Source organism: Hippoglossus hippoglossus, chromosome 19 (assembly GCF_009819705.1).
Source record: "Hippoglossus hippoglossus isolate fHipHip1 chromosome 19, fHipHip1.pri, whole genome shotgun sequence".
Taxonomy (NCBI): Eukaryota; Metazoa; Chordata; class Actinopteri; order Pleuronectiformes; family Pleuronectidae; genus Hippoglossus; species Hippoglossus hippoglossus.
The window spans coordinates 10,101,789-10,121,383 of NC_047169.1; the positions used below are offsets into that span (position 1 = coordinate 10,101,789).

The following is a 19,595-nucleotide window of genomic DNA, read 5'->3' on the forward strand; positions in this document are numbered from 1 at the left end:
ATTTTCCTTTATTAGTATGATTGTAGCTGACAAAGGAAGGATGCATTGAATATTACCACAAAGTATTTTATAACAGAAAAACGATGTCTGTCATGAATCTGTCTTTCTCAGGTTCGCGGAGGAGGGACATATCCAGGTTGCCATGACACTGTAGAAGTCACACTGACCTTCTGGTGGCGCGCACAGCACAGCCGCCTCGTTTCCATGGCTACAGTCACCGGTGACGAACGTCCTGCTCCAGCACCTGCTCAGGGTGTCTTCATCCCCGCGGCAACCCAGACGCTCGTAGTGAAAGAGGCCGGAGCCCGAGCCGAACTGCGAGTGCTGCAATGCTGTGCCGATGTCACTGTTAAAATACATTTAAAAAATAAAAAACAAACAAATTTACTCAAGAAATCTACTTTTACATTTCTTTTTATTTCTTATTTATACTACTACTATATTTCAAATAATGTTGAAATAGCTTGACCAGGTGGTGCAGTAAAATGCTGCTTTAAAGTAACAATGATCTACTTATATAATAAATAATTGTAAAATATTTTTTGCTTTCTTTACAGTATTATATAGTTTACTAACATACTTTTTTTTCAATAACATTTTCAATGCAGGACTCAAGTACTTTTACTCTTTTAGTTTTTGTTAGTACTATAATATTCGCCTACCCCAGACCCAGCTGCTTGCAGATCACGCTGGCGTCTCGGTCCGACCAGTGAGAGTCACACACTGCCCCCCACTGGCCGTTCAGGTACACCTCAACCCGCCCGGTGCCAGAGAACAAGCTGCCAACCAGACGAGCGGCGCCTAAAAGACCAGAGGACAGAGATGAGGAGGTTTAATGCTCAGAAAACACGTCAATACTCAGCAAGAACAGTCAGATGTTTGTGGTACATGGTGTTATTTTAATACGCAAAATCCTAACAAATAAGATCATTATTCACTCTCTTTTGGCTCAGTTTTGTTCTCCACCAGCTGCTGAAAGAAAATACTCTGCTGTGTAGCTGCTAAATGCTGCACCACATTCATCAGCTAGATGCTAACTGTGGCTGTTTGGTACAGAAAAGAAGAGAGAGTAGAGTTTTAAAAAAATAATTGTTTTACTAGTGCAGCTTTAAGTCATTAAGCATAAATACCACTGTAAATTGTCACCGTAGAAACAGTCACTGTAAATCAAATTTCTCCATGTGTTTTGTATCACTGCAAAACATTTGAGGGCATCACCTGGAATCAACTGTGATGAGCCAGAATTTACTGACATTTTATAGACAAAACATCTTTGACCCCATTAAAAGATTTTACTTTTATGAGCAGCTGAACAAAAGAGTGATTTTCCTTTCTTATGTCTTTTTTCATTATTCCTCTGTTCATCTCACGACACTTCGGATTTACTGTGCCCTATTAATTGATTTAAAAAAGTGCACATATTACTTAATAATAGCTGTAGGTAGGTTTTTACCTGTGTTATGCTGTTATAACCAAACAGCCCAATATTGGAAGAACTTGATGGTACTTGATTTAATATACTGTAACCTTCTCTTCTTCATTTTAACTCTGTTTTAAGTAAGTGTTATAATAAATAAAGTTTAGGATTTTAACAAATGGTCAGGTTCTGGTAATGTGTGGCCGCACCCTGGTGGCAGTCGCAGTACGCCCATCCAATGGCTCCAGAGTTCTGTCTGAAGAAACACCAGGGGTTGGACTCTCGGTCCGGGTTCCTGCAGTAGCTGTGGTCGCCCAGCCCTCGGCCCGGGTACTGCATAACGTAGTCCGGAAACTCGGTCCATTTCAGACAGGGGGCGCCAGAGTCCGTCTGGGACACTGTGCCGTTGTAGTACCCCAACTCTGTGAATCCCTCAGAGCAGGACAGAGGCACTGCACAGAGACAGACGGAGGGAGAGAGTGAGGGAACGTGAAGGAGAGAAGGGAGAATAAGATGTTCTGGATGAAAGCAGGACGAGGAGGAGGAGGATTTGGGTCAGAGACGACAATGGGAATAAAAAGAAGTGAAATGGGGAAAGTTTGGAGGCGGATAGACGAGTGGAATAGCTCTTATTGAAATAACATTATCCCCATGACTGTATTCTATCTGAACATAAACGCTTACATGGATGATTTTCATGAGCTGTCCGCTGCCACGGCAGGATCCTTCCTAATGCACCCTCACCCTCACTGATCCATGCTGGACCGGAAACATTCCCTCCACTTTAAACCTTAAAGCGGCCTTATTTAACACGGTGGTGACCATGGGGCTCTGCAGTGATCGTGTGTGAGTGGAGCTCGGACAGACCGAGAGGGAGACTGCTCACATCAAAGTGTCGTATAATGAGGCCACAGAACAGAGGAGCTCACACACTGTGGCCTGAAAACGTACATCACACATTAATGAGCAGGAATCACACTGCAGATCAGAACAGGCACAGCAGAGTGCCTTCAAACTAAAGGTGGACTAATACAGTCCCAGGTGCTTTGTAAATGTAAAGGTGAAAAGTGGTGGGACCTTAATAGGGAGGTTTTTATGGAAGGAGCACGGCAGATAAGATGAAATACTCCCGACGGCTTGAGATATACATCATCAGCTCTTATGTACGGTGGCCCTGAAGTGCAAAGTCACAATATCAACGTACTGAACACAACAGCAAATCACAAAAACAATGGCATTGACTTATAATGGAAAAAGCTTAAAGTAGGCTATATCTAAAAGGCTATTTGCTGATAGGAATGATGCACTCTCCATCCTTTTAAACAGGAAGGGAAAGACTATTATGATTTGTAGTGGTGTTTCCTTATTTGCTGTTTTGTTTTCCTATTTGTCACTGCAACCCAGCAATGAATAAGAAATATTCTTTATTTATTGCTTGTATTTTATTTTATTTTATTTGCACTTCAGGGCCACTGTAGTTAGACACTGAACACTACATTTACATGAAAACGTGAAATACATTCCCAGGGAATATCCCAAATATCCTCTTTTGGTGCTCCGGTCTTATTTCCCTGCTTTCATGCATCATGTGCTCTGGGAGCATGGGAATCACAGGAGAACTACACAGTGTTTTTAAAAATCTTTTTAAGTTTAACAAAATGTCACTCAGCAGAGCTCATCCCTCCACCAAGGCCCAACAGTCTCCTTCTGAAATCATGTTTAAATCCTCTAGATCTTGATTCTAGACCCTTTTAGACTCCTTATTTGGATCTGCACCAAATTGCACACACTCTAAATATGCCTAATTTTCTTCATCAAGATCTGTGAATCATTCTCTGAGAAATTAACAAACGCCTCATCTCTTAGTGTTAGAAAAAAGTCCTGGATCTGCCCCCTGATTCGAATCCACAGCAAAATTGTATAACTTCATCTCTGACATATTCGGCATCCTTCAACCAAGTTTCATGGAAATAGGTTATGTAATTTTTGCTCAATATTAAACAAACAAACAGCAATGAAAACTTAACCTTGGCGGAGGTAATAATTTCTTTAAGGGTTTCTGAGGCCAAGTGGCTGCTGAACTATGATTAATGATGGAGCTGCTTCAGTAGCCAGCAACTCTCTTATCTCCTCCACACACACACACACACACACACACACACACACACACACACACACACACACACACACACACACACACACACTGGGTCCAGTTTGGAGGAAGATAAGAGAAAGAGCAGGAGTGCTGAAAGCCCCGGGAAACTCTGAGATACAGGAAATCAATCAGGCAGAAATGTACTGAACTAAAACAGAAATCTATCCTGAGACCATGAATAATGCAGAACACACTCAGACTTTGGACCCAAAATAATAATAAAACAAAAAACGTCACTGGAAACGTATCTTTACGAGCCCAAAAAAAAAGAAATAGCTTCCGGCTACAGAAACATGTCTATCTCTTTAAGTAACATGACACACTCGGAAAGTGAAAGTTGAATTCTTTGGTGGGAAACTACCTCGACACAGTTTTTGTTTCTGCTTCACAGATTCACACCAACACACAGTAAGTAGTCCTTTCTGATTTTTTGAGCAAAAATATTCTCACAGACCAGAAGTGGAATCTGTGTTAGTGTGTAGGTTGTGTTTCCCCCCCACTATCTGCTGTTTTTTGTTGAAGAACCCTGTAGCTCACTGACAGTTACAAATGTGTTTTTCTCTTCCTCAAAATAAAAGCTGCATTTCGTGAGCTTCTATATCACATGATCATCAGCAGACAGAGTTTGCTCAGTTGTTGTGAAATTGTATTTTTCCTTTGAATGCACTTTAAGGACTCCTCACTCATGTCTCAACTGTCCTCATGAAGCCAATTCCTCACATTGTGATGTATTCAGGTTTTTTAAACAAAAAAATCTTTTACTGTAATATGATGTTAAAGCCCTCGAAGATTCAGTTCCTTGATTCAACTTCCTTGTTCTGACTGAACCTGTGTTTTTATGTCAGTTTGCTCATTTGCCTCTTTGCCAAACGCAGGTCAACAATTCTTTTGGTATAATTTTGTATCAAAATCCTTCTATTTCTTTTTGATGACTCATCCTGATTTCAGAGCCACAAGCATGAACTTAAAGGGGACATATCATGAAAATTCCACTTTGTTAGTGCTTCTACACGTTAATGTGGGTATCTGGCATGTCTACCAACCCAAAAACTCTGGAAAAAAACCACTCGCGCGTTTTGTTATGGTTCCTCTAAGTCAGAAACGTCATGCTTGAGTGACTGGAATGAGCTTCCTGTGTACTGTGTCGTCACAATACACTGGAAGTCTCCCTACATGGCCTTGGCCCAAAGTATGTTACAGACATTTCATTAAGACCCCAAGGAACCATATCAACTTGTGGTAAAATGGGCATACAATGTCCCCTTTAACTTAAAATCAGATTTTTAAAGGTGCCCTATATGGAGACCTGACCACTGGGGGTGCTGTGGAGCAATTTACTTCAATGATCAGATCCCTGAAGAACACACACCAGTAAATGTGCTGTTGGTGTTGATGTAAACAGAGACTTTCTTTCTTTGGTAGGAACACCAAGGGGGGATTTACACACTCTACTCTGAATCACTGAAGTCGCTAGTAAAATTATAATTAAATATATATTTTTTTCCCTTAATTTAACAGTTTCTTTGTTTTATGTTTTTTCAGAAATGGCGTCCAACTTCAGCCTCTTATCTGAGGATCAGCTTCTGTGTCCGATCTGCCTGGACACGTTCACTCAACCAGTCTCCACACCATGTGGACACAACTTCTGCCTATACTGTCTCTCATCCTACTGGAACAAAGAACGTGTCTATCGGTGCCCGGTCTGTAAGGAGACGTTTGAGAGGAGACCCGATCTCAAGGTCAACACCTTCATCTCAGGGCTTGCGTCGCAGTTCACGTTGCTTCAAATCACAAATGCTCACACCTGGAGCCCGGGCCCATTGAAGGATAGCACAGAATGTGCTGTGCTGTGCGATGTTTGTACTGACGCCCAGCAACAGGCTGTCAAATCCTGCTTTGAGTGTCTGACTTCATACTGCAGCGTTCATCTGGAGCCTCATCACAGAGCTGCCGGACTGAAGCGACACACACTGGTCGACCCTCTGGCGAACCTGCAGGACAGGATCTGCAAGGAGCATTACCACATTCTTACTTTGTTTTGTTTAAGCGATAAAGTGTTGCTGTGTGACATCTGCTTTCGTTCTCAGCACATGAACCATGATGTTGTTCCTGTGCAGCAAGCATACGGAAAGATGAGGGATCTGCTGGGAGACACAGAGGCCAGAGTGCAGCAGATGATCCAGGAAAGGCAACAGAAGCTGGAAGCAATGAAGGAGTCGGTGAAAGAAAGCAGGAGAGAAACCAGTGATGTGATAGCTGAGAGCGTGCGGGAGTTAACAGCGCTGGTGTCTGAGGTTCAGAGGAGCCAGACGGAGCTCGTGAAAGTGATGGAGGAGAAGCAGAAAGCAGCAGAAGAACAAGCGGGTGTTTTTATTGTCGTTTTGGAGCAGGAGGTCACTGAACTGCAGAGGACGAAGATGAAGCTGATGGACATAAAACAGACTGAAGACCAGCTCAGTTTCCTCCACACCTTCCCAGACCCATCCGTCCTCCTACCACACATTACGGACCTGTCCTTGTTCAGCTTCAACAGACACGCGGAGATACGGCACGTGCAGAAATGTCTGAGCAGCTCCGTGTCTCAACTGCAAACGTTGCTGAAGAAAATGACGACGGAAATCACAACGCTCTCTGCGTCGAACGATGTCACGCTGAGGAACCTGCAGCAGTATGAAGTGAACGTTCTGCTCGACCCTGACACAGCTCACCCTCTGCTCGTTTTGTCCGACGATGGCAAACAGGTGAGATGCGGCGAGGCCACACGTTGGCAGGGCGACGAGGACCTGGGGCCGAACACGTTCACGTCGCTTCTCGCAGTTCTGGGACAAAGAGGCCTTTTGTCTCGAAGGTTTTACTTCGAGGTGCTTGTGAGACAGAAGACCGAGTGGTGTCTGGGTGTGGCCACGGCTTCGGTCCAGAGGAGAGGGGTACTCACTCGGGGTCCTGACTGCGGACTGTGGGCCATCAAGTTTCGGGTAAAAAGTTTTGAAGCCATCGGTTCTCCAGGTGTGACGGTATACCGGGGGAAAGTAGAGAGGGTCGGCGTGTTCGTGGATTACGACAAAGGTCAAATATCGTTCTATGACGTACAGACCGCAACACTTATCTACTCATTTAGTGACTGTCTCTTCACCGAGGAGCTTTATCCATATTTAAACCCCTGTGATAATGAATATGGTTCAAACTTGGATCCGATGGTCATCATCCCTGTCACTCGTACGGAGGCTTCACTGACACCACAATTTGTGGGTTAATTTTTCAAAAGATTTCAAAAGCACTTTGTATGAAATTAAGACATTTTGTCTTGTCAAGCATTGATGGAGATGAACCATCTTTAAATTTCTGTTTGCGCTTGGTTTGGATCCTGAAATCTTTTACATTTTCTTATTGTGTGTGTGTGTATGTGTATATGTGTGCTTAGTGAATTGATCTTTTTTACAACCTTTAATCCAATCAAGCAGCACCAAATTACACACTAGTAGATATCTAGAAATACCTAGATGCGCTTGTTTTTTATTTTATCTAGATCTATGACATGTTTCAAAGGAAAACTGTGAAAATGTCAATATCTCACAATGTTAAAGAAAGATTACTGGTTCCATCCCTGATTCAGATCCGTACCAAAATTTGACGGGTTCTTCCCTGATGCACACCACATCATTCTATGATTCATCAACTAATTGAATCAGTTGAGATGAGTGATGAAGAAACAACAATAAGAGATAAAATATAAAATCCAAACCTGAATCTAAATGAGTTTTCTAGCTTTAACAGCCTAATATGTAAAAAAAACAAAAAAACACTACCATATCTTTGCAGCTAAGTTCAAGGTGAAGTCGTATTCAGGCAAATATCTATAGTGATACACGACATTAACATATCCATATTATTTAAATCACACAAGTTTCATGTTTCAGTTTATATTTATTTTAGATGGTTTAGTGCTGAATCCCTGCGAGGTCACTGGGCGGTTCTGTGTAGTTTCCTGCTGTCGTCCCTCTCACAGGGGATTTCTGCTGCCATTATACAGGTGTAAGGGGGCGGGGCTTAGTAGAACAAAGAGGTGAATTGTTTGGTGGAGACGGGAGTTTTCTTAGCGAGGGGGAATGGGGAAAATAATTTTTATGGTGATACCTCGCCCACGAGGAATTAGAGAATACAGTGTGAGTGAAAGACCAAAACCACTGAGCAGAAGTTTTTTTCTTGTTGGACTCATATACCCCTGTTCCTCGAGTTCGATTCTTTTTTGGGGTTTTTGTTTTTGCAATGCATTGCGTTTTAAGTGGACATTCATTATTTTCTGTGACCTTAAGTTTTGGGAAGTGTTCTTAATAAATTGGTGTGTTGGCATACATTTGAGTTTCTGTTTATTATTTTGCAGTTATCTGGGTTTAAAGTCCCCTGACACCAACATTTTCTCACTTAACCAGGCCTTGATAAATAGTGTCACAATAGCTCCTGAATCGTTATAGTAATGATAAATCAATCAGGCAGAAATGTACTGAACTAAAACAGAAATCTATCCTGAGACCATGAATAATGCAGAACACACTCAGACTTTGGACCCAAAATAATAATAAAGCAAAAAACTTCACTGGAAACGTATCTTCATTATTATTATTACATTTCATTTAGCTGACGCTTTTATCCAAAGCGACTTACAATAAGTGCATTCAACCATGAGGGTACAAGCCCAGAACAACAAGAATCAAGAAAGTACTATTCCTTCAAGAAAACCAAAGTACAAAGTGCTATAAGTAAGTGCCATTTAAGTGCTACTAAATTGTTAGGTTAAACTTTTATTCAAGGTATAGTCGGAAGAGGTGTGTTTTTAGTTTGCGGCGGAAGATGTGTAGACAAATAGATGTGATTTTGTTGAGTGGTTAGCTCGTAGTGAGGGAGCAACAAGCCGATTGGCAGATGCAGAGCGGAGTGAACGGGCTGGGGTGTAACGTTTGACCATGTCCTGGATGTAGACTGGACCCGATCCGTTCGCAGCACGGTACGCAAGTACTAATGTTTTGAAACGGATACGGGCAGCCACCGGTAACCAGTGAAGGGAGCGGAGGAGCGGAGTAGTGTGAGTGAATTTAGGTTAAAGATCAGTCGAGCTGCTGCATTCTGGATGAGCTGCAGAGGTCGGATGGCGCTAGCAGGTAGACCTGCCAGTAGGGAGCTATTCAAGAAATAAAAAAAGAAAAGCTTCCGGTCTCTTTAAGTAACATGACACCCTCGGAAAGTGAAAGTTAAATTCTTTCTTGGGAAACTACCTCGACACAGTTTTTGTTCCTGCTTCACAGATCCACACCAACAGACAGTAAGTAGTCTTTTCTGATTTTTTGAGCAAAATATTCTCACAGACCAGAAGTGGAATCTGTGTTAGTGTGTAGGTTGTGTTTCCCCCCCCACTCCCTGCTGTTTTTTGTTGAAGAACCCTGTAGCTCACTGACAGTTACAAATGCAGACAGTTTGCTCAGTTGTTGTGAAATTGTATTTTTTCCTCTTAATGCACTTTAAGGACTCCTCGCTCATGTCAGAGGTTTTTCTGGAGCTTTGTTACACTGTCCTCATGAAGCCAATTCCTCACATTGTGGTGTATTCAGGTTTTTTAAACTGCTGAACTTCAGCTTTTACTGTAATATGATGTTAAAGCCCTCGAAGATTCAGTTCCTTGATTCAACTTCCTTGTTCTGATTGAACCTGTGTTTTTATGTCAGTTTCCTCATTTGCCTCTTTGCCAAACGCAGGTCAACAATTCTTTTGGTATAATTTTGTATCAAAATCCTTCTATTTCTTTTTGATGACTCATCCTGATTTCAGAGCCACAAGCATGAATTTAACTTAAAATCAGATATTTAAAGGTGCCCTATATGGAGACTTGACCACTGGGGGTGCTGTGGAGCAATTTACTTCAATGATCAGATCCCTGAAGAACACACACCAGTAAATGTGCTGTTGGTGAGACTTTCTTTCTTTGGTAGGAACACCAAGGGGGGATTTACACACTCTACTCTGAATCACTGAAGTCGCAAGTAAAATTAGAATAAAATATATAGTTTTTTTCCTTAATTTAACAGTTTCTTTGTTTTATGTTTTTTCAGAAATGGCGTCCAACTTCAGCCTCTTATCTGAGGATCAGCTTCTGTGTCCGATCTGCCTGGACACGTTCACTCAACCAGTCTCCACACCATGTGGACACAACTTCTGCCTATCCTGTCTCTCATCCTACTGGAACAAAGAACGTGTCTATCGGTGCCCGGTCTGTAAGGAGACGTTTGAGAGGAGACCCGATCTCAAGGTCAACACCTTCATTTCAGGGCTTGCGTCGCAGTTCACGTTGCTTCAAGTCACAAATGCTCACACCTGGAGCCCGGGCCCATTGAAGGATAGCACAGAATGTGCTGTGCTGTGCGATGTTTGTACTGACGCCCAGCAACAGGCTGTCAAATCCTGCTTTGAGTGTCTGACTTCATACTGCAGCGTTCATCTGGAGCCTCATCAAAGAGCTGCCGGACTGAAGCGACACACACTGGTCGACCCTCTGGCGAACCTGCAGGACAGGATCTGCAAGGAGCAATACCACATTCTTACTTTGTTTTGTTTAAGCGATAAAGTGTTGCTGTGTGACATCTGCGTCCGTTCTCAGCACATGAACCATGATGTTGTTCCTGTGCAGCAAGCATACGGAAAGATGATGGATCTGCTGGGAGACACAGAGGCCAGAGTGCAGCAGATGATCCAGGAAAGGCAACAGAAGCTGGAAGCAATGAAGGAGTCGGTGAAAGAAAGCAAGAGAGAAACCAGTGATGTGATAGCTGAGAGCGTGCAGGAGTTAACAGCGCTGGTGTCTGAGGTTCAGAGGAGCCAGACGGAGCTCGTGAAAGTGATGGAGGAGAAGCAGAAAGCAGCAGAAGAACAAGCAGGTGTTTTTATTGTCGTTTTGGAGCAGGAGGTCACTGAACTGCAGGGGACGAAGATGAAGCTGATGGACATAAAACAGACTGAAGACCAGCTCAGTTTCCTCCACACCTTCCCAGACCCATCCATCCTCCTGCCACACATTACGGACCTGTCCTCGTTCAGCTTCAACAGACACGCGGAGATATGGCACGTGCAGAAATGTCTGAGCAGCTCCGTGTCTCAACTGCAAACGTTGCTGAAGAAAATGAAGACGGAAATCACAACGCTCTCTGCGTCGAACGATGTCACGCTGAGGAACCTGCAGCAGTATGAAGTGAACGTTCTGCTCGACCGTGACACAGCTCACTGTCGGCTCGTTTTGTCCGACGATGGCAAACAGGTGAGATGCACCGAGGGCTCAGGTCGTAAGGACATAAAGAGGCCAAACGCGTTCAAGAAGAATCTCGCAGTTCTGGGACAAAGAGGTCTTTTGTCTCGAAGGTTTTACTTCGAGGTGCTCGTGAGTCAGAAGACCGAGTGGTGTCTGGGTGTGGCCACGGCTTCGATCCGGAGGACAAGGGTAGTTACCAAGGCCCCTGACTGCGGACTGTGGGCCATCAAGTTTCGGGTAAAAAGTTTTGAAGCCATCGGTTCTCCAGGTGTGACGGTATACCAGGGGAAAGTAGAGAGGGTCGGTGTGTTCGTGGATTACGACAAAGGTCAAATATCGTTCTATGACGTACAGACCGCAACACTTATCTACTCATTTAGTGACTGTCTCTTCACCGAGGAGCTTTATCCATATTTAAACCCCTGTGATAATGAATGTGGTTCAAACTTGGATCCGATGGTCATCATCCCTGTCACTCGTACGGAGGCTTCACTGACACCACAATTTGCGGGTTAAATTTTCAAAAGATTTCAAAAGCACTTTGTATGAAATTAAGACATTTTGTCTTGTCAAGCATTGATGGAGATGAACCATCTTTAAATTTCTGTTTGCGTTTGGTTTGGATCCTAAAATCTTTTACATTTTCTTATTGTGTGTGTGTGTATGTGTGTACAATGCTTTGCATTTCCTGAGTTATATTTTTGCATTTTGAAGGGGGGACCTTTACTGATTTTTTCTTTCATTTTGTGGAGCTTTTCCATGGCCTGAGTCAGCTGCCTAAGGAGTTTTTTTTCTCTTGTTGGATTTACCTTATGGACATTTAAGTGGACATTCATTATTTTCTGTGACCTTAAGTTTGGGGGAGTGTTCTTAATAAATTGGTGTGTTGGCATACATTTGAGTTTCTGTTTATTATTTTGCAGTTATCTGGGTTCAAAGTCCCCTGACACCAACATTTTCTCACTTAACCAGGCCTTGATAAATAGTGTCACAATAGCTCCTGAATCGTTATAGTAACTAGACTTAAAACTTAAGCAGATTTTTACAATTTTGTTTTCATGATATTACACAACATGAAAATCTTTCTGTTGTTGTCTGTGATGTGTTTTAAGCTTTATAGCTGCGTAATGGTGATAAAACTTTTATATCGGCTTGATGAAATTTTAATAAAGTAAAAGAGCATTATGTAACTAAGCCGGGCAACATTTTCAATGTATCATTTCAGGGCCTCCTGAAACAAGCATTTCAATTTTTTTGTTTTGATTTCAATTTCAAATCAGCACGTCTGATTTTTATCACCTTTAAATTTCTCCTCCCTCATCCGCCTCCTGTATGTCTCATTCAAGCTCTTTAATTCATCTTAACACCCGCAGCGCACGCACACACACACACACACACACACACCCATAGACACAAAAAACACTCGCTGCCGCTAACACCCTCCTCATTGCCACGACAACGGTACTCTAGCCCATCGCCATGGGAACGCTCAGTCTCCCTGCTACCATAATCCATTTCCCAGCCACAATGAGTATTTGACACGGTTCACACTCGGAGGCTGGCAGTATGGGGGGTGGATGTGTGCCAGCGGCGTCTTCTACACAAAACACACATGTTAATGTAAATAAGGGACATCAGGGAAAATTTCTAAATTCTAGATTTTGATGCAATTCTCTGCAACAAAGGATGAACCGTAGACATCTCGTGCAACATTTGCTGGATTGTTATTATGATCGTCCCCGTGCTCATTGCTTTAAAAAGTGCCTCGAGGTTGTTTCTCGTGATAACACAAGCTGTTTTTGCTGATAGGTGAGAGGTGTGTTTGTAATTGCACGTAAATTGCACTTGTGTTGGTGTGTGGCTGTGAAAACAGATATTTCAGCTCCAGAAAGAGGAGTCCCTCACCCCAACCCCCCATCATCATCATCATCATCATTATCGTCATGGTCTCCAAGAAAGAGGAGGAAGATGAAAAGCAGGGGGGATGCAGGCTGGAGGGAAGAAGAGAGGTGGGGTGGGGGTTTCATGAGTGTCTGAATCAGAATGTGGGTTAAACTGGAGTGGGGGGAAACTCAAGAGAGGAGGGGAGGGATGGTGTGGGAGGAGAAGACAGATGGAGGGAGGAAGCGAGAGTGCTGTGTTCGGAGTATCACCTCCCACCTACCTGAGTTCTGCACCTCGTTTAAGTAACTGTCCTCAGCCACCACCTGCAGGCAAAGACACACCGAGTTAGACAAGTTGTAGCAAAATATCTGTTGTCACGGCTACAGAAGAAGGTTGCCTTATCTGATCATTTTGCTAATTGGCAGAATCCTACAGCAGACTTCATAGAGATTCAGCAGCGGGCACGGACCATGAGCCGGTCTCTGATGCAGACAGCAGCAACATTAAGCCATCTGTCAGAGGGTGGAAATCACCAATCGCTTTGCCGATTCGAGCCATTTCGTTCTGTGTGGTTTGTTCCCTTTTGTTCTGAAGCAGTGAGGTCGAATCACTCTCCACAGGCTCTTCAGTAGGTGAGGACATCACATCCCATCCGGTTTCCGCCTAGATTCAGTCGGTTTCTGGACGAAGCGGCTACATTCAGTTCGGTACACTTTACATTAGGTTAATAGCACAGTGGGGCTAAACCATCGACCATATGTAAAGATGGACAACATGACAGCCAGTGTGTCGATCGCCCCCTGGTGGCTGGCTGCAGAATAGATAATCATAAACCCTGCCTTCTCCGTGTTAGCAGATAGGACATGGACCAAACAAAAAGGTCTCAAATAAGATTTTCTCAAAGATGGTTTCAGGTCGTTCTCATCACACTGATTTATGTCTGAGAGTTCATTCTTCTCATAAGTTTGGTTTTAATGATGAACAAAAGTGGGCTGAAACATCATGATTGACATTCGTTATTCGCCACTTTCTGGGTGGCGTCGTCGGTCTTTATTTACACTCTATGGGCTAAACTGAGGCCAAAATAACCTTCATTCAAACAGGAAATATACTTACACCAGCAACATGTCAGTAATTCAGTTTGATTATCAGGCTCGTACTGTAACTCCTGACCTGTGATTGGTTTAAGATCTGTCTTTTAACACCTGTATAGGCTGTGCCCGTTTCTGTTATAATCCATCGTTACATTTCTAAAACCATTTTTTCACACGAGCCCAGGAAATGTCACCTGTTGTTGAACAGTTTTTCTGAAACTGCTGTCGCTGTTTGACACAAGCTGCCACAAATCAAATCCTCCACACTGAATGATAAAAAAACATTGTTTGTCATTTTCCTCCCAAAATAACCCATGTGAGTGTTTCCTGATATGAGGCCCCCCTCAGCAGGACATCACTTGTCAGTTATGGATATGAATTATTCATGTGACTGTATTCTTCTCTGACACCTCTATGGTTAATGCCACAGTCATGTCAAGTAATTCTGAGTTTCCACCTCAAAAACGTAGCATTCATGTCAATACCCAAGTCATAATTAAGACTGGGAAACTCCAGCTTTTCTCCAAGAAAACAAATCAAATGGATGTGTTGTTATTTAGTCAATGCACAACATTTTAATTAAATTGTCACGATGCGTGATCCTTTGTGACACGAATGAGACATTACAGTGGTTTCAGACAATATTCAGATCCCTGAAAATTTTGCACATATTATTGTTCCTGTAGATTTCATTTAAATGGATAAACCAATCAATCTACAGCAATCCACAACCTTTCCTGTGACACTCCGCATCGTGGTCATCGTGGTCAGTTGCATCCGTTTTGCTTTAATTATACTTGAGACGTGTCTAGAGCTTGACTCAAGTGTCCTTGTTGCAAACTGAATTGATTCGACGTGGTTTCGAAATAACCTCTGCTGAAATCAGGGCAAGGTTATAAAACCGTTTCCAAGTGTTCCCAGGGAACAGTGGCCTGAATAAATGTGAAATGGAAGAAGTGTGGGAACCACCAGGACCATTGACTCCTGTTTGGACAAACTGGATTAACTGGAGAGTTTCAGAGGTCCTATCCAGAGGACGACTATCTCAGTAGCACTCCATCGGTCAGGCCTTTACGGCTGAGTAGGTAGACAGAAGCCACTTTGACTAAAAGGCATGTGACAGCCTGCTTGGAGTTTGCCTATCTGCATTTCAACTCTAAAAGCACGAGGGGAAGGATTCTCTGGTCTGATGTGACAAACATTAACTGTGTGGACAGAAGTGGAAGCACTGGCAAACACCAGGTACTGAATCACCCGGCTAACACCATCGTGCTCTGGGGTTGGGACAGGGAGACTGGTCAGGAATGAGGTGAGTGTGAAATCAGAGGAATCCTTCAAGAGCAATTGCTCCACAGTAAAGTGACTTGAGACTGGAGCATCGATTCTCCTTTAAGATTCACCTGAAGCATTCAGCAAAGTCAATGCCAGAGTGGCTTTGGGACAAGTCTCTCTAGCTGCTTTCATCTCCTGACATTCTCCACAAGGGCTGTGTGTGAGAATGTCCAAGTGAGAGGCTCCTGAGTTTCTCCTGCTAACATCCTGGTAGAAAATCTGGATAATGTCGAATGAGCCAATGTGAGAAAACAGCACAAGATCCTCCAGATTTACAATTTACTCACATTTTGAATGAGCTCATCCACTGATGGCAGGGATCACCAATCAGAGGGAAGGAAAAATACAAGTATGAGCCAGCCAGGTAAACAGTAAACACACACACACACACACACACACACACACACACACACACACACACACACACACACACACACACACACACACACACACACACACACACACACACACACACACACACACACACACAAATAAATAGTACTAGACAGCATCAGATGATATCTGACAGAGGAATGTTTGTTTCAATTTCAGAAATCAGGTCACACCTCTACACAGCGAGGCACCTGACAGAAGAGGAGAGGAAACAAACTCTCACCTGACACACACACACACACACACACACACACACACACACACACACACACACACACACACACACACACACACACACACACACACACACACACACACACACACACTCACACACACATGTTCAGCTGCAACTGTGGAATAACTGTAGTGAGGGCAATGAAATACAACACTTTTCACCTTGATACAAGCGAGCCTGGTTGTTTCTCGGCAACTACACACACACACACACACACACACACACACACACACACACACACACACACACACACACACACACACACACACACACATCCCAGAAGGCACTGCACTGCTCAACCTAATGATATTATGATATTAGAGCAGGGTCAGGTGACCTGTGGTGGTCAACATGAGTCCTGATATCTCCAGTCATATCAATCACAAACCTCCATTATGGCACTAATCACTCATGATGCTCGCACACCTGCCTCCAGTGCATCGCTATGCAAACACATCCAAACACACACACACTCACGCACACACACACACACACAGAAATGTTGATGATTTGCACTGGATAAAGAAACATGGAAGATTCTCCAAAGTGATCCTCAAAAATAAGAATTTGATCAAACTGGCTGTCACTGGTAAGGTTTTGGGAAAAGATCACATTTTCCTCTCTGTACAATTTGTGACAAGTAAAATGCTTTTCGTCGACATTTCCAATCTTCTATCATTTCGTGGAAGCTCCACAACCAATAAAAAACGCTTCCTGTGTATATGCGTGACATAGTGGGACGGACACTCAAAGAAATCAGTTCCCTAAAAGGTTCTTCAATTATTCCCTGGGAAAATGGTGAAATTAGTGGATCCAGAAACCACACCAACGTTTATTTGGTTCTTTCTTTGCCCATGTCCCATCCATCCACCACGTTTTGTGCTCCATCCATTCATTAGTCTTTGCACAATCCTGCTCACCAACCAACTAACCAATGAAGGTGAAGCTAACAATTATTAATTTAGGGAAATTTAGGTATATGTATTAACAACACGTTTTGTCATTTAACTTGGTTGGTATATTCCTATTTATGCCATATTACTTAGATTTTTCCTTGCACATGGTGCCTGTGTTGGCCTCCCAGTAATCTCAGCCATGTTGGCAGCTTCATCTCAGAGAACTAACTAATGATGGGATTCTGGTAAAGCAGGTAATGGAGGATTGCTGCTCACAGTTTTGCTCCTTCCTGTTTACCTACTGTACACGTTTGTTCCGACAACACGCAGAGCCGCTGCAATCAGGATGCTCCCAATGAAAAGATTTGTCTAATGAAGTTGAAATGAAAAAAGCAGAAACTCATATCTGCCTGGTGCTATTTGTGCTGCATGCACGGCTGCTCCCAGTGTTAGTGGCTCTAATTAAATCCTGCACACTGTTCTCGACTAATGATTTCTACACAGGCTCATCTGCTGCACATTAACTCAACACACACTGCATCAAAGGAGGATATGAAAAGTGGACAGGAATGAGTCTAAGGATTGATTGATTGTGGATTGATTGGTTTGCTGTAACCCAGCAGCAGGTCTGACATGCAGAGTCAGCAGGAGCATGTGATCATTGTGTGAAGCTGCCTCAAGGCTGCATGTTTCTGACAACAACGCCTGCTCCGCTGCTTTTCACTCTCACCACAGTCTGAGCCGGGGTGACAAGTTTCATCCGCCCGTGCAGGGTTCATTTCCCCACAGCACCCGCGGGGGCACAGCCTCCGACGGGCTCCTCTCATGATACCCAGAAGAAGGAGGGGTCGAGGGGGGGGTTGAGGGGTTGTGATTGAATCCGTGCCCGACTGTGTACATGCACGCGTGTGTGCGTGCGAGACAATGGTTTCCAAAGTGGATAATGCGCAATGATGGCACCATTGATTGGCTAAAAGAGCCATTACAGGTGTTTGATGCCTTTTATTCCCCCCCCCCCCCCCCCCCCCCCCCCCCCCCCCCCACACACACACACACCCCGAGCTGCACCTGCTTTTTACAAATGCGTTCCTGGATAAAGAAGGGATCACAGTCAAGAGACATGGCTGCAGATGGTCGTGCATTTACAACATAGGCTATAGGTCCACATCCTTTAAACGTGTTTGACAGATTTGGCTGTAGATTTATTGTAACGCATAAAAGCGCACAGTCCATAAAGCTTGGCTGCATCGCCTTGAATTCCTGCCTAATCATCAAATTTAATTATTTTTAACCGGAATTAATTTATTTTTTTTTGGTAAAAATGCAGCCCAGCACATGTCAGCACGGGAGAACGCATTAAATCAAGAGAATAAACCAGGTTGCATTTCAGGACAGGCTCCAGGGCTACGTACCTCCGCCAGCAGCGGCAGCCAGAGGCAGGTTCCGATCAAGCACAACATTTCCCGGCCGCGCAGAGCCATCCTTCCTGCCCGGTGTGTCCGTGTCATAGCCCCGCTCCCATCTCTGTCTCCAGACTGTCCGAGGGAAGGTGAAGCGGTTTATCCGGCTGCTGATGCTGCTGCTGCTGCTGCTGCTGGAGGAGGAGGAGGAGGAGGAGGGAGAAACGTGGTGTGTGATGATGATGGTGTATACGCACAGGATGATAAAGGGTGGGGCTGTGAACGCCTCACACGGGATTGAAAACACAGAGAGAGAGAGAGAGAGAGAGAGAGAGAGAGAGAGAGAGAGAGAGAGAGAGAGAGAGAGAAATAGTGTTGATCTCTGCAAAAACCTGATGCCACAAGGACCTCTCTCCCTGTCACACACACGCACACACCCACACACTCACACACACATTCTTATACGGACGAGTACACCCACATTGATAGCCCCTTACCCTTATTTTAAGCATCATCCATAAAGTCCAGGCTCAAAATGGTCCTCAATACAAGTATACAAGTACACACACACATACATACTTGTCTCTGTAGTTGTGAGGACACTCATTGGCATAATGCATTCCCTAGCCCCTTACCCCAACCTTAACCATCACATCTAAATGCCTCACTCTGCGAAATGTTGTCCTCACCTTTCACCACTGTCCTCAGCCTGATGACAGCGGATGGATGATACAGCAACGGGCTTGCAGCATACGAGTCCATGTCTCAAATCCCAGCTAAGGCATCATGTAATATATTGTGGATTGTGTCTTTATACCTAAAATATGAATTTTGGGAGCTGGAATTCTTTACATACCTGAGAGGTCCCCTGCCCCCCACCCTAACCATCCCGAACCTTTACCATCCCTAACCCTAACCCTAACCATCTGTATAAGGGGACACCTCTTTCCACGTATAGGCTACAAGTACAAAGTGAATAAATACAACACAAATTTAATTTCAAAGATTGAACTGGCTAAACACAGTACAGCACACAGAAACGTCAGTACAGTGCAGGGTCAGACAGGATTTAGAAAATGGAAATGACAGATGAATGAATAGGAAAATGAGTTTTACAGGAGCCATGTATTGTAAATCTATCTGTGAGCAAACTCCTTTGTTAATGTAAGGTGTCTGCAGCGCTCTCGTCCTGTTCTGGACGCTCTGCGGTTCAGTCAGGTGTTCATGCTCCAGGTGGACAGCAGCCAGGTGGGAGCAGGCGCCATCTTGCTTTAGGCGGATGAGAGGTGGAGGTGCAGTCGTCTTCTATTTATAAAAATGTCACCAGTTTAATTACCTTGTTTTAGAAAAAAATTGAGCTCTAGGTCAGGACAAGCAGGACTGTGTGTGTGCTAACCCCGTGATTTTCCACCACATAACCCTGATGTTTGTGTTTGCTGTTGTCTTACTCCCTCACGTATTTCAACAGACACGTTTGAGGGTCAATCTCAGCTTCAGT

At 43.8% G+C, this 19,595-nt stretch overlaps 2 protein-coding genes across 2 annotated transcripts in view; one reads left to right on the plus strand and one right to left on the minus strand.

Annotated features, from left to right (window-relative positions):
- The window catches only part of LOC117753296 (neurotrypsin-like), a 28,074-nt gene extending 9,687 nt beyond the window's left edge, over nt 1-18,387 (minus strand). Inside the window, exons 1-5 of the mRNA XM_034571275.1 lie at nt 18,110-18,387; nt 13,028-13,070; nt 1,627-1,869; nt 663-801; nt 168-346 (exon numbers count right to left, since the gene is read on the minus strand). Of these exons, the coding sequence (XP_034427166.1) occupies nt 168-346; nt 663-801; nt 1,627-1,869; nt 13,028-13,070; nt 18,110-18,205 (700 nt within the window). The 5' untranslated portion in view covers nt 18,206-18,387. The remainder of the gene's footprint in view (nt 1-167; nt 347-662; nt 802-1,626; nt 1,870-13,027; nt 13,071-18,109) is intronic.
- On the plus strand, nt 3,821-11,528 carry LOC117753301 (zinc-binding protein A33-like). The gene is made up of 4 exons (XM_034571289.1): nt 3,821-3,980; nt 4,862-4,990; nt 5,115-6,578; nt 11,132-11,528. Exons 3-4 carry the CDS (start codon nt 5,117-5,119, stop codon nt 11,377-11,379), a joined length of 1,710 nt encoding a protein of 569 aa, XP_034427180.1. The 5' UTR covers nt 3,821-3,980; nt 4,862-4,990; nt 5,115-5,116; the 3' UTR covers nt 11,380-11,528.
- Nucleotides 18,388-19,595: the final 1,208 nt, after the last annotated feature.